At 43.7% G+C, this 21,658-nt stretch overlaps 1 protein-coding gene across 1 annotated transcript in view; it reads right to left on the bottom strand.

Annotated features, from left to right (window-relative positions):
* The window catches only part of TEC (tec protein tyrosine kinase), a 129,967-nt gene that overhangs the window by 62,367 nt on the left and 45,942 nt on the right, over positions 1-21,658 (bottom strand). The window contains exon 2 of the mRNA XM_075544370.1: positions 20,318-20,503. Coding sequence (XP_075400485.1) covers positions 20,318-20,503 — 186 coding nt within the window. The remainder of the gene's footprint in view (positions 1-20,317; positions 20,504-21,658) is intronic.

Below are 21,658 nucleotides of genomic sequence, written 5' to 3'. Positions count from 1 at the left end.
GATCCAGACTGGAGCTTCCACATGGAAGGTGAGAATTCCACCACTGGACCACCACTGCACACAGGCTCCTGCACACACACACCACACACACACACACACACACACACACACACACACACACCTAGAAGGCTATGAATAACTCAGTGAGCCATTATTAGGAACCCATATATGTCAAGTTCTATGCAGGCACTCAGGAGAAGAATGAGGCTTCCTATTCCCATGAACAGTTGCAGTCTCAGAATCCCACAGGGGCAGTTCCACTCTGTCCTGTAGGGTCGCTAGGAGTCAGAGTGGACTCAGTGAGTTGGTTTTGAGCTTATGCAGGCGCTGGGCCCTGTGATAGATAAGCAAGCATGGGCTTGGACACCTCTCCGTTTGCTCTCCTATTTTGCACTTGGCCAGCATCAGCCACAGAGTTCATCTCCCTGGCTGGAGAAGAAAGACCTTAGAAAGACCTACTTGCAAGGATGGCCTTGGCTAGAGTCTGGGAACTAGGACTTCGTGGAGGTTCCTAAAGCTCCCTGACTCTAACAGTGCATCCTTGTGCCTACAATGTTGGTAGAAACAAGGTGACTAGTTTTCCTTGTACGCCTGCTTTCCTTATGGAAATCTGGATTCGAGGCAGGTCTAGGCAGAGGGTGACTACATGACGAGTCTCTTAGGACCTTTCCTGGTCAGCATTTCACATGGTTGTCACAGTCCCTTGTTGGTGGAAGCCAGCGCCTACGGTGTGACCCTACTGGAAGCTTGTGCCTGCCTGTCCCTGGCCTGTCCCACTCTTTCTCCATTGGTTGATTTTTGTTCTGTCCCTCATTATCATTGCACCGCAATAAATCTGAGACTATATTCCGAGTCCTGAGCATCCTTACAGATCATCACCCCCCACCTGACACTGTCAGTGAGCTGGAATGAGCTTTCAGATGACAAAGAAAGGCCTCTTTGAAATCCTGACATCATCACTAATGTGTTATGAATAACTGAATTAATTAAAGTCTCCAAGCCTTCATTTCTCTGAGAATAACATAACACAATCTTCCTCAGAAAATTAAATATACAGCAGACACTCCAGGCCAATAAGCCAAACCCTCTTTCGTCAAATCAATGCCAACTCATCGTGATCCAACAGGACAGAGTAGAACCACCCATAGTGTTTCCCTGGCTTTTGTCTTTTTTTTTTTAAGTCATTTTATTGGGGGCTCATACAATTTTTGTCACAATCCATACGTGCATCCATTGTGTCAAGCACATCTGTACATTTGTCACCATCATTATTCTCAAAACTTTTCACTTCTACTTGAGCCCTTAATATCGGCTGCTCATTTTCTCCCTCCCGCCCCACTCCCCTCACCTCACGAACCCTTCATCATTCATAAATTATTATTATTTTGTTATATGTTACACTGTCCAACATCTCCCCCCACCCTCTTCTCTGCTGTCCATCCCCCAGGGAGGATTCTTGTAATCGGCTTCCCCTTTCTACCCACATTCCCTTCACCCTCCAGACATCGCCACTCTCACCTCTGGTCCTGAAGGAGTCATCTGTCCTGGATTCCCTGTGTTTCCAGTTGCTATCTGTACCAATGTACATCCTCTGGTCTAGCCAGATTTGTAAGGTAGATTTGTGATCATGATAGTGGGGTGGGGGGAAGCATTTAAGAACTAGAGAAAAGTTTCATCGTTGCTACCCAGCACCCTGACTAGTTCATTTCCTCCCCACAACCATTCAGTAAGGAAGCGGCTGGTTGCCCACCGATGGACTTTGAGTCTCCACTCTGCACTCACCCACATTTACATTGATATGATTTTTTGTTCTTTGTCCCTTTGATAGCTCATGGTCACACAGGCTGGTGTGTTTCTTCCATGTGGGCTTTGTTGCTTCTAAACTAGATGACCACTTGTTTATCTTCAAGGCTTTAAGACCCCAGACGCTATATCTTTTGATAGCTGGGCACCATCAGCTTCTTCACCACATTTGCTTATGCACACATTTTCCTTCAGCAATTGTGTCGGGAAGGTGTGCATCCTGGAATGTCAATTTAATAGAACAACGTGTTCTTGCATTGAGTAAGCACTTGAGTGGAGGCCCAATTTCCATCTGCTGCCTTAATACTAAACCTATAAATATATGCACATAGAGCTGTTTCCCTACAGTCTTATATAAATATATTTACATACGTACATTCCAGTCTTTAGACCTCTATAAATCAGACCTTGATCTACTTACAGGTTTTTCTTTCTTTTAAATTTTTTTCTTTTAATTAATTTATTCTTCTATGGGTAATTGGTTTCCTTTTTTGTTGGCATCGCTGTGTTCTCACTCATCGCCTATCCACTTTACCCCTACTGACCAAAATTAAATAAGAAAACTTCACTGCCATCAAGTCACTGCCCATTCAGGGCAAGCCGGGAAGACAGGGTAGAACTAACTGCCTCTGTGGGTTCCCCAGACCGTAACTCTTCGTGGGAGTAGAACGCTCCATCTGTCTTCTCTTTCTTCCATCTGTCGTGGTCAGCAGCCCAACCACTACACGGTCAGGACTCCTTTTGGTTGGCTATTATCCCAGAAGACAGAACTCCTCAGACCCTGCTGGTGGTCCTTCGAAGGGGGATATGTGGCCATTGCTCAAAAGGTGAAAGCGAGGATTACCATCGAGCGAGCTCCAAAGTAAACTCACTACCTCCAAAAGTTCCACTATCTTTCCCATAAACTCCCTGTCTGACCAAGGTAACTTTAGTCCTGTACCCAAGAAAAGTGAAAATATGCATCCATGCAAGGACTTGTACACACATGTTCATAATGGCTTTTATGCGCACTATACCAAAGTGGAAACAACCCAAATAGCCACCAACTGACACGTGGATAAATCAAATGTGCTCTACGCGGACAATGAAACGCTGGTTGGTAATAAAAGGGAATTCGTTGCTGACATATTCGCATCAACACCAGCGCCCTAGTGGTGGCGTAGGTTACATGTTGGGCTGCTAACCACATAGTCCGCATTTCAAAACCACCAACCACTCTGTGGGAGAAAAGATGGCATGTTCTGTTCCCATACAGAATGACAGCCTCTGAAACCCAGCAGGGCAGTGGTCCTCTCTCCTACAGGTTTGCTATGGCTCCACATCAATTTAATGGCAGCCACTCGAGTGAATTTTATCTGCTACATCATGAATACATATTGAGCTTGGGTGTGCTGAGCGAAGGAAGCAAAGCACGTGAAGCCTGAACTCGAGCGCCAGCAGTAGTAACTGCCACACCTGACAGCGCGTTGTGGTTGATCCCGACTCGGACACAGCAGGAGAAACCCCTGCCTGATACGGCATCACCCTCACTATGGCTCTGGGGTTACGCCCATGGCTGCAGCCACTGTGTCAATCCATCTTGCTCAAGGTCTTCCCTCTCTCTTGCTGCCCCTCTACTCGACAAAGCAGGATATCCTTGTCCAGGGACTCGTCTCTGCGGACAATATGTCCAAACTACGTGTGATGAAGTCTCCACATCCTTGCTCCTAAGGAGCATTCCAATTGTACTTCTCCCCAAACCAGGTTTGTTTGTTCTTTCGGCAATCCATGATACGCTCAATGCTCTTCACCAGTATCATCACCCAAACCCACTGATTCTACTGTGGTCTTCCTATTTTCACATGCTGTTGAGGCAACTTAGCTAGCACCTATTACATGCCAAGTACCGTCCAATAACGAACATTGATTCATTTACAACTCACAAAAACATAGTATGTAAATTAGTTTTTTAAAAAGACTTATGATGGAAGGCATGTTTTCTCAGCTTTGAAGAAATGGAAAATGAGACTCAGAGAGATTAAATAGCAAGGTCACACACAACTGCTAAACCGTTGCTATCACATTGATTTCAACTCATGATGGCCCAGGGGTGTCAGAGGTACATCTCTGCTCCACAGGCTTTTCAATGACTGATTTTCCAGAAGACGATCACCAGGTCTTTCTTCCAAGATAGGAGCCCTGGTGGCACAGTGGTTATGTGTTGGGCTGCAAACTGCAAGGCCAGCGGTTTGAAACCAGCAGACATTTCAAGGGAGGAAGCCGAGGCTTTCTACTCCCGCCAAGAGATACAGTCTCAGAAACCCACAGGGCCAGTTCTACCCTGACCTATAGGTTCACTGCGAGTCCGTATCAACTAGAAGACAGGGTGTTTTTTGGTTCTTCCAAAGTACTTCTGAGCAGACTCAAACCTCTAGTCTTTCATTAGCAGTTGAGCATATTAACTGTCATCACCATTGCACATGGCAACCCAGCAAGCAAGGAATGAATTGAGAATTTGGATCAGAGAGCCATCGCGCACTTGGGCCCACGCTCGGAAACTGTCTTGAGCGCAGAAATACTGTTACCTCCGAGAAGGCCCCCAGACCTTTCTGAAAGCTTTGACAAATGAAGATCAAGTAAATTTTATCCAATGAAAAAGGAACAGAAAACTGCTGATAAGCTGCTTCTGCAATGTCAGGAGCCATGCTATCTCACCCAGTGAACGTTGCTTCTGTTTCCTGAAGACAGTTTGAGTCGTAACATCTGCTCATCAAAAATGATGAAGTGTGACGTATTGCAGTCAAGCAAGAGCACAGCTTCGTGTTTCCTGGTTGAACAATTCAGCATTGTATAGCTGAGCTTCAGCATCACACGACTCAGCTTTCAACCAGAAAACTCCAGTCACTACCCTGCCGTTTCAGAGCACCATAACAATCAACCCCAAATTACTCTAAAAATATTCAGTTCCCTTTCCCATTTTCAAAATTAAATTAAGTTACTACTCTAATACTGTAGACTTATGAGCCAACTGTGACGCATCATTTCTCTGCCACTCGGAGCAAACAACAAACACAAGTATACTAATTTATACTGTATTTGAGTGCCTTGTAAATCTTCTCATAGAAGAATCATTTATTTTTCGAATGTGCTCTCCTACTATACCCAAAGTGGTGCTCTTGCATGTCTCTTAATTTATTTATACACTTGTATTTTCCCACAACTTCATGGGAGTTCAGTGGAAGGGAAAAAAAGAAGAATGTGCATTAAGTATTAAAAGGTCCCCATTTTCGAAGTCACATATCTGAAGCCAAAGACAGAAGAGGAAGGAAGCAGCTATCCATAGCGATGGTCAGTGAAGCTAATCTTGAAGGAAGTCCCACTCTGTGGTCAGCAGCAAGTGCGGTCTAACAGAACACAGGCCAGGAGAAACGGCGCGTTAGCTTGTCACTTCCAAATGGGATGTCAGTAGAGACAGTGTCTTCACGTAGAAAATGAACAGCAGGCAAATTTGTTTGGTTATCTACAGAGAGGCAAACTTCCAAAAACAAACTTGCTGCCATCAAGCTGACTCATAGTGACCCTCACTGTGGGTTTCTGAGACTGTAATTGTTTACAGGAGTAGAAAGCTCAGTCTTTCTCCCACAGAGCTGCTGGTGGCTTCAAACTGCCAACCATGTGGATCACAGCCCAACACCTAACCATTACAACACCAAGGCTTCTACAGGGGGACTTCAAGACACAGGAAAAGTCCATGATCTCTTAATGCCACTTCCCCATGGAGTGTCTGAAGCCCCCTCGTACTTCATGTCAATGCCGGAGGGGGGGGGGGGGTTGGTGCCTTCAAGTCACTTCCAACCATAGTGGCCTACGTGCCACAGAGCAAAACCCCAACCGGTCCTGTGCCATCCTCACAATTGTCCCTCTGCTTGAGCTCATTGTCGTAGCCACCGGGTCGATCTACCCGTTGATGGCCTTTCTTCTTTTGCTGCCCCTCTACTGTACCGAGCACCTCTCCAGGGACTGGTCCCTCCTGATAGCATGTCCAAAGTAGGTAAGACAATGCTGGAGAGAAGAGGACAATGTAAGCATTACGGAAACCCCTACACATTTGTGAAATCTGTGCTACATACAGAAGGAAACCTTGAAAACCCCTGAGTCCAAGTGCCCTACGTCACAGCACAGTGAAGGGCTTCAGTTGCCCAGGTGCTTCAGAAATGCCCAGGTAAGCACGGACCACAGAGGCATGTGCGCCTAAGAAAGCCACACTCCCTTCACAATAGAGAAAACATAGCGTAGAACGATGCCATCGTGCGCCCATAAACGCAGATCTATAGCTTAGCCAGACTACAAACGTAATGAAGACAGAATCACTCATCATTTAACTGCTTCATCCCTAGCAGTGAGCAAGACATGAAGCACTTGTTAATGAAGATCAAGGATCACAGCTTTCAGTATGGACTACAATTCAATGTAAAGAAAACCAATATCCTCACAACTGGGCTAATGGACAACATCATGATGAAGAAGAAGAAGAAGAAGAAGAAGGAGGAGGAGGAGGAGGAGGAGGAGGATAGAAATTGGCAAAGATGTTTTCTTGCAAAGAAGAAGAAAAAGAAAAGATAGAAATTGTCAAAGATGTTTTCTTGCTTGGATCCATAAGCAGTTCTTGAAGAAGAAGAAGAAAAGATAGAAATTGTCAAAGATGTTTTCTTGCTTGGATCCATAAGCAGTTCTCGTAGGCGCACCAGTAGACAGACCCAGTACATATTGCATGGGGCAAATCTGCTGCACTGGCTCTCTTTAGAGTGTTAAGAGCAAGGATATCATTTGGAGGACTAAGGACCACCTGATCCAAGCCATGGTATTTTTAATTACTTCATGTGCATTTGAAAGTTGGGCACCGAATAAGAAAGATTGAAGCAGAACCAATGCATCCACACTACGGTGCTGGTGAAGAATGCTGAAAGCACCAGACTGCCAAAGAACAAATGGATCTGTCTTGTAAGAAGTATGGTTTGGATGCTCTTTAGAGTCAAGGGTGGTGAGACTTGGCTTCATGGACATCGCACATGTTACTAAGAGAGATGAGTCCCTGGGAAGGGACTTCATGCTCGGTGAAACGGAAGCGTCGGGAGAATGCGATGGGTGAACACAGTGTATGAAGCAAGGGGCGCAAACAGAACTACTGTTGTGAGGCCGGCACAGGACTGGGAGGAGTCTTCGCGTGCTGCACTCCCCTAGGACACCGCATATGCTCCTTGCACTAACATGTACAGACAGCAAATAGACCAAACAAAGGAGCCAAGTCTCAACAGCAACAAACAAGACCTGTGTGGAGTCTTGTGCAAGGAGAGATAACATTTATTCCTCTACAAGAAGTAAATTTATTAGCTCTTATCTCACGAGCAACTTATCACATCTATCTATTGCTTTCACCGGGCAACAAAAAGAAACAGCTGCAGCTATGTGACCACTGGAAGAGAAACCAAGGTGAACGTTTTATTTTCCCGTGCACGATGAATATCACTAGAGCATCCATTTAAGTACGTCTTTGACGCAATCATTGAATTTTATTGAACAATGTTACTGCATATATTTTTGTACATTTTTTCCTTTTCAGGTTTACCAATGTGGTAGCATACAAATCTTCGTTCGCTAAAATTAAAAATAAAGATGGAAGGTGAAGAGCTTTGGTAAAAACAACACAATATTTGTCATTGTGAAGTAGTGGTGATATGGGTTAGGCATTCCACTGATGATCACAAGGTTAGAAGTTCAAATCCACCAGCCTCACCACAGGGAAAAGAAGATGCTGTCCTTTCCCATAAAGATGCACAGTCCTAGAAACCCTATATAGGGCCCTGGTGGGGTAGTGGGCTACACACCGAGCTGCGGACCATAAGGTCGACGGTTTGAACCCCCAACAGCTCTGAGGCTGAAAGGTAAGGCTTTCTACTGCAGTAAAGATTTACAGTCTCAGAAACTCAAAGGCGCACTTCTCTGCTTTAGAGTCGAGCTGCTGCATGGGGCTTCCTCATCGTGACCCAATGCAGCAGAGCAGAGCTGCCCCACCCGGCTTCCAGGGCAGTGGTCTCGACGAAACAGACGGTCGCCTCTCTCTCCTGCGCAGTGGCTGCAGCGTCTGAGTCCATTCCAACGCTTCGCAAGTTCAACTCGTAGGCTTTCCAAGACTGTCCTCCTTCACAGAATCAGAAAGCCTCGCCGTTCTCCTCGGAGGGGGCTGGTTAAGTCAAACAAATCACCATCCCTATGCTGAGAGGCCCAATGCCAACTCACAGCACCACCAGGGCTCCCGGTCCTAAGTCATTGACAACTGAACATGTAGCTTCCCTTTCTCAATTTGTCCTATGGTTTCTTCTGACCATGCATCTCCCGGAAGGTTATGACAGGTTCACATTCTGGAGAGGGATTCCTACTAATACATGTAAAATTAAAATAAACTTTTCCCCCAAATCTAAGTAATAGAAATAAAATGAAACAAAATGATATAGGACAGAAGGCCCAAAATGTCTCCAAAGAGTTTGTGCTTACTCTAAATCCCAAGTGATCGTCCTCTCTGTAGCCATTAGCAACAAAACTGTTTTGAGTGCCTAACGAGCACAAGGAGCGGTGTCCACAGCTGGGTAAAATCCACGCGGGGCACAGGGATTTCCAGGCTCAGAAAGTCTATGGAGCAGTCTCTCCTCACTCTGATAAGGCCTCTGGGTATTGGCATTGACTTCACAGCAGTGGATTGGGGGTCTGTTGGGTGTAAGGCCCTGTGGCATATCGGTGTATTATCTGTGGATTTGGGGTCCTGTTGGGTGCAAGGCCCTGTGGTATATTGGTGTATTACCTAGCGAAGCCCTGCCTCCAAGGAGATGATTCTGTTAATTGGACAGAGGGGGGAGGTGATACTAATAACACAGAGCAATTGAACAGTAATTCAGAAAGGGGGAAAGCTTTACAACTCTGAGGATGGCAAGGGAGGCTGAAGTCGGGGCCTGAGTAAGTAAAGGGCAAAGAGCTGCGAGGGACAGCAGGAGCAAAGCTTCACAGGCAGCTAAGCGCCAAGTATTTTTCAACAAAGGGGGTCTGAAGACTCGCCAGGCGCCATTGATTATCACTGTGACCAATCGTTACCTGAAGCTGTGAAAATGCCCTCGCCTATTTGGCAAAGCGGGTGCCTACCTGCCAAGCAGGTGCCTCTCATCAGCACGAAGGCAGTACAATGCGGAAGGCTGACCCAGCAGGGTCCGGGCCTCGTTCTTACAACTGGCTTATTGGGGGATGGGGAGCAACTCTGGGAGCAGTGCGGGGTTATGCATTGGGCTGTTAACTGCAAGGTGAGCAATTCGAAACCACCAGCCACGCCACAGGAGAAAGATGAGGCTTTCTACTCCTGTAAAGCGCCACACTGTGTCAATCTGGGTCAAGTCGTCTCACTGAGGGTCTTCAGTGAGATTGACGACACAATGGGCTGGGACACAGGAACAATTGGGAGGTTGGCGCAGGACCGGTGCATAGGCTTGCTCTGGGTGGGAACTGACTTGGTGACACGTAGCAACAACCAAGAGTTACTGTCCTGGAGACGACTCCCGCGGGCAGCCCTGTCCTGTGCCATACGGTCGCCGTGAGTCAGGATTGACTCAATGGCAGCGGGAGGAGCCAATCCTCTCCTCTGCCTCTGTTTCCTCAAGTGAACACTCAGAAGGTCACGTTTCAAACTTCCTCCTAAATTCTAGATTCTTCCTGTGTTTGATTCTTCGCATTCCTAGCTCAATCCATGATTCCCTGGTGTGGTGATTATCATGGAGCCCCGGTGGTGTGTGGCTGCCAACCAGAGGGTCACAGTGCAAATCTACCAGCTGCTCAGAAACACGACTCCGAGTCGTCAGAAGGGGCTCCAGGACACCAGCCAGCAACAGCATGACAATCAGCTCCCCTCGACATCTACACAGACCCATACTTATCCTCCCCGAGTGCCTGCACTCACATCATCGAGTGTCTGTTCCAGCGGCCTCCTTGGCAGTGTTCTACCACATGCACCCTCACCAACACACACGTAGAGTCCTGTTTCACATCAGCTTGCCATGCAGCAGAGCCAACTCAAGAGGAACTAGAAACAACAAGAACAGCGACAAGGAAGCGGCTTCAACTGTTTCTAAGAATCTCTGGCCAGTCGCTGATGATGCAACAAGAGCAGGGGAAAAGAAAGCCTATTACACACATTTTGATGTCAAACATAATTACCGAGGAAAAACTGCAAGAAGTTACACATTCAATGAAGACACATTTATTTTCAGGTATGTAGCTATGGACACAAACATCATATGTTTATTTAAACTACAATGCCATCCCCCAACACATTCTGGGAAGTCCTCTTTATGTGATTTCCTTCAGTGTCTAATATATTCAGTGTGAACAAATAGCTAAATAAACATTGATGGACTTTTTGGGCATCACCAAAAATTGCTGAGAGTTAAGTCTTAAAAATAAAAGTAGATGGGAGAGGAGTGGTGGTGGTAGGGAAAAGGAAGTGGTATTAACAAACCCAGGGACAAAGGAACAACAAGTGATCCAAAATTGGTGGCGAGGAGGGTATAAGAGGCCTGGTAGAGCTTGATCAAGGGCAATGTAACCAAGAAGAATTACTGAAACCCAAATGAAGGCTGAACATGATAGTGGGACAAGAGGAAAGTGAAAGGAAATAGAGGAAAGAACTAGGAGGCAAAGGGCATTTATAGATGTCTAAATACAGGCATGTACATATGTAAATATATTTTACATGATGATGGGGAAATAGATCTATGTGCATATATTTATAAGTTTAGTATTAAGGTAGCAGATGGATATTGGGCCTCCACTCTAGTACTCCCTCAATTCAAGAACACTTTGTTCTATTAAACTGGTATTCCATGTTCACCTTCCCAACACGATCACTGAAGACAAATGTGTGCAAAAGTAAATGTGGTGAAAAAGCTGATGGTTCCTGGCTATCAAAAGACATAGCATAGTGTCTTAAAGGCTGCCCACGTGAAAGAAGTACACCAGCCTGTGAGATCTGAGGTGTCGATGGGATTAGGTATCTTGCATCAAAGAACAAAAATTATATCATTGTGAATGAGAGGGAATGAGGAGTGGGAACCCAAAGCCCATCTGTAGGCAAGTGGACACCCCCTTACAGAACAGTCTCAGGGAGGAGACGAGTCAGTCAGGGTGCAGGGTAGCAACTATGAAACATACAACTTTCCTCTAGTTCTTAAATGCTTCCTCTCACCACTATCATGATCTCAATTCTACCTTACAAATATGGCCAGACCAGAGGATGTAAACTGGTATAGATAGGAACTGGAAACACAGGGAATCCAGGACAGATGAACCCTTCAGGACCACTGGTGAAGGTGGCGATACCAGGAGGGTAGAGGGAAAGTAGGTATAAAGGGGGGACTGATTATAAGGTTCTACATATAACCCCCTCCCTGTGGGCTGGACAACGGAAGGGTGGGTAAAGGGAGATGTTGGACAGTATAAGACATGACAAAATAATAATAATTTATAAATTATCAAGGGTTTATGAGGGAGAGGGGAAGGGAGGGAAAGGGTCAAAATGAGGAGCTGATACCAAGGGCTCAAGAAGAAAGATGTTTTGAGAATGATGAGGGCAATGACACAAGAATGGATGTCTGGATTGTAATAAGAGTTGTATGAGCTCCCAATAAAATGATTTTTTTAAAGAGTAAAAGTAGAAAATTAAACTAGGTAATACTTTTTCCTTAGGGGTTTTTATCTTGTCTTATCATAACACAAGTGATCAGTGAAAAAAACAGGACTATCACAACCAGATTCAAGACTGCTATTCAAGTCCTAGAACTGAAAATTGTCTCTGCTTTGAAGCAGAGGGAGATCAGTACAGCAGCCCTCTGTATGGTGCTGTTCTCCACAAACCAAGTCTGCATGAAGACTGTAGACATATACTGAACAGATTAACTTCATTAAAAAGTCTGCATGACAGACAGCTGTTTACAAAAAACCCACAGCTGTCAAATCAATTCGAACTCATATCTAGCTGAGACAGGGTTTATGAATCTGTTAAAAATTAAAGGCAAAGACAGCCTCTTTCTCCCATAGAGTGGCTGGTTGGTTTGAACCAATGGTTAACCTACAGCACCACCAGGGCTCCTTAACAGCTGTTTAATGCGGACAAATAAAAAGTTAAGTTTGGGACTATGCAAAACAAAAAAGGTAAGTGATTCATACACATCCCAGTAGGCCTCGCTAGCATAGTATTGGGGGAGGGAACCTTTATTTTCTCATGATGACCATGAGAGTGAGGGTGTGGGCCAACAGATTCTAATGAAATATCTCATGTTTATGGACTCTTGTCAGCAATAAGTAATTAAGTATTCACAGCATTTTATAGTACACCCAATGGGCACTTCCATATTTCTTCTCTTTGCTGGCATCTAAAACTGGTGTGTATTTACTCACTAAGTGCAATGTGTGATCCTGGATTCCTGATGTTATGTGTTGTCAAGTAAATTCCCACTGATCAATGATCCAGTATTAGATCCTGGAATGGGAGAGTGGAAGAAACTAGGGGTGAAATTTAAATATGGACCAGGGATTTGGACACTGGAAATTTAAATAAGGACCACGTATTGTATCAATGCTACGTATCCTGAGTGTGAACCTTGTACAGTAGGTAAAACAAGAGAATGTCCTTGTTTCTAGATAATCCAAAATAACCTGGGTAGTGGTAAAGCAACCCATGTCTACAACTTACTCTCAGATGGTTAGGGAAAAAGCAAAACAAAAAAGATGCATATCAAAGGGAAAGGGGACAGGGAGAGAGGCCCAGAGAATGATTAAGAGGATATGAAGCAAAAGTATAAGAATCTGTGAGTGTGATATGAAAGATATGCGAGATTACCTTGTACTGAGCCTGTAACTCCTCTGTAAATTTGAAATTATAACAATTAAAAAAACTTTCAATGTAAGGATATTGGTAATATTATCTCCTAGTGTATCTTACATAAATTTTAGCTTTTTAGGGACGAAAACAGTGTATGCTGTTGAAAAGAAACAAATAACATAGAGAATCAAAAGGATAAAGCAAACCGTGGACAAAAGTCAGTCTACAAGAGCTAATGATCTATCCACAGGCTTCGTAGTGCTGATGCTTCCTGGTGCTCCAGTCTTGACACTGTCCTTGATATCCTCATCTTGGGTTGTTTCACCCCCATGATGCATTTAGTATCAGCTATGCTCAGTACATCTCAAAAGAAAGAAGAAATGATGAAATAAAAGAGCTCAACAGAGTATTTCAAAAAGCAGCTCAAGAAGGCAAAGCAAAGCATTATAATCAAATGTACAAAGAGCTAAAGTTTAAAAAGCAAAACAAAAAAGATATGCAGTACTTCTCAAGTAGAAGGAACTGCAGAGGAAATTTGAGTCTCGAGTTTTCAATATTGAAAATTTTATGGGCAACATATTTACTGATGCTGGAAGCATGAGGAGAAGATGAAAGGGATACTCAGTCGATGGCCCCAAAGGGGAGGTATTCAACAGATGGTGTGAGACATGAAGTAACAGTAATAATATAGAATCGATCAAGGATTCACAAAGATGGGCGGGTGGGGGAAGGAATAGGAAAAAGAGGAGCTGATATCAAAGGCTCAAGTAGAAAGAAAATGTTTGGGAAATGATGGTGGCAACATATGTGCAAGTGTGCTTAATACAATTGAATTACGAATTGTTATGAATAAATGAATTGTTATCAGTAAAATGATTAGTAAGATAGATAGATAGATAGATAGATAGAAGAGTTCTGAAGAGGTTATTGTTGTTAGGAATCGCTGAGTCTATTCCAACCCACAGTGACCCTACGCACAACGGAATGGAGCACTGCCTGGTCCTGCACTGTCATCCGCACAGGTGCTCTCATGCCTGGGCCCATTTGTTGCAACCACAGTGGCAATCCATTTTTGCACCGCCCCTCCACCTTACCAAGCATAATGTCTTCTCCAGGGACCAGGCGCTCCTGACAACATCTCCAAAGAGGTAGCAAAGGGCAAAGAACCAATGGTATTGAAGGAAGAAATCCAAGATGAACTAAAGGCATTAGCAAAAAAAAAAAAAATGGCTCCAGGAATTGGTAGAAAACCAATTGAAATGTTTCAACAAACTGATAAAGCACTGGGCACACTCACTCACCTACGCCACGAAAATCTGAAGGCCGTAAACTGACCAAACCTGGAAGAGATCCACATCCGGGTCCATTCCAAAGATGCCGCAGCAGATTGCAGAACTTATTGAGCACTATCATTCCCTTCACATGCAAGTGAAAATGTACTACAGAAAATTCACAAAGAGTTGCAGCAGTACTCAACAAGGAGCTACCAGAAAGAAATTCAAGCCAGATTCAGACAAGGACGAAGAATGGGCTATCAGGGTCGGCATCAGATGGAGCTTGCTGAGCGAGGTGAAAAACAGAAACAGAATTATTTGTGTTTCATTGACTTTGTGGATCATAACAATGATGGATGACATTGTGAAGAAAGGAAATTCCAGAGCACATAATTGTGCTCATGTGAAAACTGTACATAGATTAAGAGACAATCTTTTGGGCAGAACAAGGTGATACTCCATGTTTAAAATCAGAAAAGGGACACATCAGAGTTATCCTTTCACTATACTTACTGGATCTTCATACTGAGCAAATAATCCAAGAAGAATGTGGTATCAAGATCAGAGGAAGACTCATCAACAATCTGTGCATTGCATATAACACAACCTTGCTTGCTGAAAGCAAAGATGATTTAAAGTACTTACTGATGAAGATCAAAGGCTATAGCCTTCAGTATGGCTTATAACTCAATGTAAAAAAAACTAAAATCCTCACAACCGATCCAATGGATAACATCATGAAATATGGAGCAAAGGTTGGAGTTGTCAATGATTGTATCTTGCTTGCTTTCACAATCAACACTCACACAGACAGCAGTCAGGAGCTCAAATGATGCATTGCATTGGGTAAATGGACCTCACAAGAGCTCCTTAAAGTATTGAAGAGCAAAGATGTTACTGTGAGGGTTAAGGTAAGCCTGATCTGAGCCACGGCAGTTGAAAGAAGACCAAATAAGAATTGATGCGTTTGAATTACGGTGTTGGAGAAGACTATTGAAAGTACCATGGACAGCCAAAAGAACAAACAAATCCACCTTGGGAAAAATACAGCCAGAATGCTCCTTAGAGGCAACGCTGGTAACACTTCATTTCATGTACTTGAAATATGTTGTCAGAAGTGACCAGTCCTTGGAAAGAGATCATGCTTGGTGAAATTGAAGTATAGCTGAAAAGAGGAAGTCCCTTGATAAGATGGGTCGACACAGTAGCTGCAACAATGGGCTCGAGCATGCTGGTTATGAGGAAGGGGCAGGTCCGAATGGTGTTTTGTTCTGTTGTACATAAGGTTGCAAGAGTCGAAACTGAGTTGATAGCACCTAACAACAATAGGGCTTTCCAAAAGAACCAACTAGTCTGTCCCGGAAGAATTATAGCCAGAATGTTTTGAAAGCAAAGACTTGGTCTCAAGTTCTTTGGCCATGTTATTAAGACCTGGGGGAAGGGCGTTTTGTTTGGCGAGGAGAAAAGAGACAGACCCTCAAGGGCATGGACTGACACAATGTCAAGCATAAGAACAATTGTGAGGATGGTGCCAAACTGGGAAGTGCTTTGTTCGAGTGCACAGAGTGCAGGGAGACTAAGCCAATTCAAGGGCACCCACCAGCAGCAACTAAGGCTGTTTATTTGATCCCTATTATTGTGCAGTTGCAATCTGTCGTCAATTTGAGACTTAAGAGTGAAGGGGTGGAGTTCAGCCTGTCAATCAGGTCACAGCTTGATTGCCTCATTCGGAGGTACTAAGGACATAAATAGCTCACTGGAGGCAGGACACACTCCCTGCAAGACATTATTGAGGACAACGAACCTGATGGAGCTACGCTGATGCAGCCAGAGCCCTGGAGCTGGAGGAGCCACGTGGAGACACCTGACGGCGCTGAGATGCGCTCATTGCCACTGATCCACAAGACTTTCCACCCACTGGTCTGTGATCTTCCAGCATTTGGTGTCATTGCATGTGTTTCACTTTATAGATTGGTATCAGACATATGGGCTAACATCAGACTTATGATCTTGATCTTGACTGGGCTGGGCTGTCTCAATATTCAACTGCTCATGTATATAAAGCTCTTTCTTATACACATATGAGTGCCTATGAATTTGTTTCTCTAGTCAGCCCAGACTAACAAAGTCCCCATAGTCTTTTTCATCCACCTCAAGTTTTTTTATCCCCTAAACCTCAAAAGGTTTTTCCTTTATAAAATCAGAATATGAAGTGCTCAGACTCTTTTCTTTTTTTTTAAAAACATTTTATTAGGGGCTCATACAACTCTTATCACAATCCATACATATACATACATCAATTGTATAAAGCACATCCATACATTCTTTGCCCTCATCATTTTTCAAAGCATTTGCTCTACACTTAAGCCCTCTGCATCAGGTCCTCTTTTTTCCCCTCCCTCCCTCCTCCCCCCTCCCTCATGAGCCCTTGATAAGTGATAAATTATTATTTTGTCATATCTTGCCCTATCCGGCGTTTCCCTTCACCCCCTTCTCTGTTGTCCGTCTCCCAGGAAGGAGGTCACATGTGGATCCTTGTAATCGGTTCCCCCTTTCCAACCCACTCACCCTTTACCCTCCCAGTATTGCCCCTCACACCCCTGGTCCTGAAGGTATCATCCACCCTGGATTCCCTGTGCTTCCAGCTCCTATATGCACCAGTGTACAACCTCTGCTCTATCCAGGCTCAGACTCTTTTCATACAACATTCTGATCTAGTTCCCATCTGCCTTAAGATATCATTCCTTCCTGCCCTTTCCCTCCTCAAATTGACACATAAAGTGTGTACATTCTGTATCCCTATTCTACTAAAATTGCCCTAACGAAGATCAATGTCAACAAGAGCTTGTGGTCTACCCACACTCCTCTTAAAAGCTGGTGCTTCCTGGTGCTACATTATTTTGTAAATGTCTTTCAATTCTCTTAGAAGTGGGTCAATTTATTCATTCAGTAAATATGAATTGGCTTTGTGGCATAAATCAGGTTCTGTGTTAGTCAGTGGAAATGCAGTGTGCCTGTAATCCAAGGGACAGAGGAAGAAATGAAAGAGAATATTAAAAGCACTATTAGGAAAGGGTCTTGGAAAAGATGTGTCCATTATATTGACTAGCCAGTGTGGTCAATCAGAGGATCACAAGTTCCCTGAGGAAAAAAGACCAACGTCAGAGTCTTTGTGTATATGTGTGTGTGTGTGTCTTTTCCTTTTTGTAACAGAACTTCTAGGACTGAAGAGATGAAAGCCAGAAGTCTCATTCATGAGAATCAGGGAGCTGAGGACGTTAATCCCAAAGAGGAAAGAAAAAAACATAACAGGAAGCTATTACTGGGCCTGCAAATACACCCACAAGCCAGGTAGACAGCTGTGTGGGAATTTAGCCTAGTGTTGTCACAGAATTCCCATTGCTTGAAGAATTTTGATTCTCCTTTGAAATCTGCTCATGTTTTTTAAATTGGCAGCTATTTCTTTTTTAACTGTGACAGGCAAACAAATTTGCAGATGTTATCTAATACCCACAAGCCCCCATGATGCTGATGGCTACAGTGCAGGAGAAAGGAAGCCAAGAGGTCTAGCTCATCAGGAGTGAGTATTAAACTCAGATTTAGCGAACACAGGCAGGTGCCCCGGACAGTCAGAAGCAGCTGGAACGCAGAGGGTTTCTGAGGGTTGAGTATCATCGACCGGGTTTCCAGCGCTGACTTTCTCAATCTGACCTTTCTGGTTCTCCCAGTGGTGGAGTCAGCAGCTCCCAGGCAAGGCTAGGCTCCAGATTAAGAAGATTCCATTGTTTTCCTTAGGAGGCTTCTGTAAAACTAAAGCTATCTGTACTCTTTGGATTGTGCAACAATGTGTATCTTCTGCAGAGTGAGTTGACAATTGCAGCCTATCTCAAGCGCATCTGTCCATGTTGCTGAGCAGATACAGCAGGTTTCTGAGGCTTTGGGTCACTAATGAACCACATTTAACCACTTCCATTGTTCCATGTCTAGTCTTCTCTTAGGGTTACTATGTGACATTCAAATTAGGACCTGTTTTCACACACAGCACCAATGTATCAACATTCCATCTTAAAAACTGTTTCAGATTTATTTTTAATGATTCCTTCTTCTGGTGAATGAAAATACTATTCTTCTATAGTCCTGATTTCAAACCCTTTGGGTCAAATGTGCCTTGGAATCCAGGTTCAATCAAAGCAAGGAATAGTATAGACCCCATAAATATATTTATATTTCTGGGGGGAAATAAATATTCACCGGCAGGCCAAAATTAGCCTCACAACACATCAGATTTTGGTGGCTAAAGAGTTCTTGAAGTTTTGATTTGCAGTACGCTGGTGATTTAGAAATAGTGGACAAGGGATTATTGTACTAGATAACAAGAACTTGAAGAGTTCCACAAGTCACAGTGACTGCCCACAGCACAAAAGGACAGAGCTGAGAGCCTCCTGTGTGAAGTCATGTCATTGTGTTGGCATTGGTGGGAAGGAGGAACCAAACCATAGAGAAATAAGTGCTCGCTAATATAACCAATTAATTAAATTCTGAGTGAGGCGCTCTAGGAAGAAAATAAGATGAACACCAAGCATCAGGATCAGCAACCATCAACACGCATGCAATCATGCATAGTCAACCAATGGCAATTTCTGGCAATTAAGCCCCTGCAACCTTGGAATACTTCTAGCAAAGAGAAGCACAGCCGATGGTCTCCAGTACCAGGTGATACCCATGCCAGGAGAAAAAGGGGGATGAACTATCATTGCATATTCTCTGCCCTCTGTATGCCTCATAGCGTGGTGAGCTAGAAGCTGAAACACTTGAAAAGACAGAGACTCGCTGATACAGCCACACCCTCGCTGCCCATTTGTCCTCCCCACCCCCACCCTGAGCTCTCCCTGCTTTTATCAGAAGTACTGTGCTACGAACCACAAAAAGGGCTGAGTCGCTCTACTTCAGGTCTGAAGATGTGTGTTGGATTCATCAAATCAATCATTGGTTGCAAGTAATTTCCACTTAACCATGAAGGAAGGGCCATAGTGAAGCACTTACTGAAGTAGAACAAAGACTATAGTTTTGAATATGAATTATACCTCAACATAAAGAACATAAAAATCCTCATAAGTAGACCAATAGGCAACATCATTATAAATGGAGAAAATGTTGACATTGTCAAGAATTTCATTTCACCTGGATTCAGAATCAACACCCATGGAAGCAGCTGTCAAGAAATCAAGCAAAGTAAAGGAAAAAGAAAAGAAATCAAACAAAGTGTCTGACTGAGCAACTCTGCTTCAAAAGACCTTTCAAAATTATTCAAAAAGACAAAGTCAATTTGAAGACTAAGGTGTGCCTGACCGAAGCAGCCAAAGTACTACCTGAACACTGACTAAGGAAGAAAATGAACTGATGCATCTTAATGGTGGTGATGGCAAAAAAAATTGAACAACATATCATAGACTTCCAGTAGAATAAACAAATCTGTTTGAAAAAAGTACAGGCAGAATCTCCTTAGGAGAAAGGAGAGCAAGACTGGCTCGTGTGCTTTGGACATGTGATGAGGAGGGACCAGTACCTGGAAAGTAAAGGTCAATGCAAAAGAGGAAGCATTCAATGAGATGGATGGACACAGTGGCTGCAGTGATGGGCTCAAGCATCAACAATCGTGAGGATGGTTCGGGACAGGTCACTGTTTCATTCTGTTGTACATAGGGTCACTAGTAGTCAGGCCTGACTCACTAGCACCTAACAATGACATTCGTATAAAGTGGTGAGCAGCAACATCGTCTAGATGTGCTACAGAAGACAACAGCAACAACTCACAGTCATTGACCCACTTCTGACTCAGAAAGACCCTACAGGCCAGGGCAGCACTGCTCCTGTGGGTTTCCGAGATTACTAGAGAAGAACGCCTCCTGTTTCTCTCAAGGAGCATCTGGTTGGGGCTAAGCTTGCAGTCATAGCCTGATGCATAAAAGGAAATGCCACACAGCTCCTGAGAGAAGACTAATACATAATATAATAGTTTGAGGGAAAGAGTCCAATATACTGAAGGAAGTCTGTGAGGAATGAACAGCGGTGTAAACATTTATTTTCTTTAACTGATTAATTTTGTAGACTGACAGAAAATTAGTACATACTTCAGTACACTAAACCTATCATCAATGAAATTTTGAGTTTCTATACATAAACTAGACTTAATCTTTTTGTTCCAAGTGACAACAGAAAATTACCTTAATGTCATTAGCCTAAAGCCTATTCTGTAAAATTGGAGAAGATGAAGGCATCCGGGAACATTATTCAAAAACAGTTATCAACACAGAAAGTGGCAACATAAAATGTGATCGTGTCCTACCTCTGCCCGACCTTCATAGTAGGTTAACATGGACTTGGTAAGTACAAAAAGTCTTTCTTTGTAGTTTAAAGGTGATGTCTTCTTTTTCTGCTGTGACCTCTTAATAAGAATCTCTTCTAAGATAGTGTTCAAACTCATCTCGGTCTTGTGGTCACTCTTTCTCCTGCCATTGAAAATCCCAGTATTCTAAGGAGATAAAATATACAGTTACAATAGCATGTGACATTGCAATTTTCCAACAACATTATCATTTCAAATGACTAAAATTGGAGATGTGAATGTAACTCTCCACACCTGGATTGAGACTACAGAGGCCACAAATCTCACCCTCCTCTCCTTCCCCATTCGCCACCCAAGCCGTCTGCTGGGTATATATCCTAAAGAAGTACGAATCACAGACACAAAGAGACACATGCACACCCATGTTCATCGCAGCACTGTTCCCAAAGTAAGACAATGGAAACAACCTAAATGCCCATCAGTAGAAGAACTGACAAAGAAACGCTGGCGGCACACACAATGGTATACTATGTATCACTAAAAAAAAAAAAAGACAAAACCATGAAGCACTTCTAGAATGGATGCACCTAGAGAACATTATGGTGTGGAAAATTAGTCAATCACAAAGGACAAATATTATATATATGTATATAAACCAAAGGGTCAAATATTACACGAGACCCCTGTCATATGCGGGGAGGGATAAGATACAGACTTTCATACCAAAGGGAATCGACTTTGGGGTTTGCCACAGAGAGAAAGAAAAAGGAGGCAATACAAATCAAGAAACTAGATGTTTGACAGCTGTCAACTGGGTGGAATGAAGATGGGGGTCCACAGAGAAGGGAAATCAAGGGGCGGGGAAGTATAAATGATTATTGAGGGCTGATGAGTAGTTTAAACTATTGAGGGTTTGATGAGTAGCTTGATGAGTACAAAGTTGATGCTCTGATAGGTAAACCCTATCCTAATTTAGAATTCTTTAAATGTTAACAATGAAAAAAGAAAACCATCAAGGCCTGCCATGAGGATGACCCGAGCCCTTGCACCTGCCCAGCACTGTTTGTCTTTCAGGAGCATTTGGCTTCTGATTGACGGCAGGGAACCGAACACTTGGAAGAGAAGAGCAGATTGCATCACCTGCGTGGCTGCTTCAGGGTGGCGTTTTCATTGCCTCAGGATCGGAGTCAACAAAGTGAGCGGATGACCGTGTTGACAAGGTTTGACTTATGAACGAAGTGAATTGCCACACTGGTGGATGATATTCAACTCCAGGTCTGGTAAAGCTGCAAGCCTGAGGAGATATCCCAGTCACTAGCATGACAAAGATAATCCCAGCTG

Source organism: Tenrec ecaudatus, chromosome 3 (genome assembly GCF_050624435.1).
Source record: "Tenrec ecaudatus isolate mTenEca1 chromosome 3, mTenEca1.hap1, whole genome shotgun sequence".
In the NCBI taxonomy this organism is placed as follows: Eukaryota; Metazoa; Chordata; class Mammalia; order Afrosoricida; family Tenrecidae; genus Tenrec; species Tenrec ecaudatus.
The sequence above is the reverse complement of the archived record's forward strand: the minus strand, read 5'-3'. Positions and strand labels throughout refer to the sequence as shown.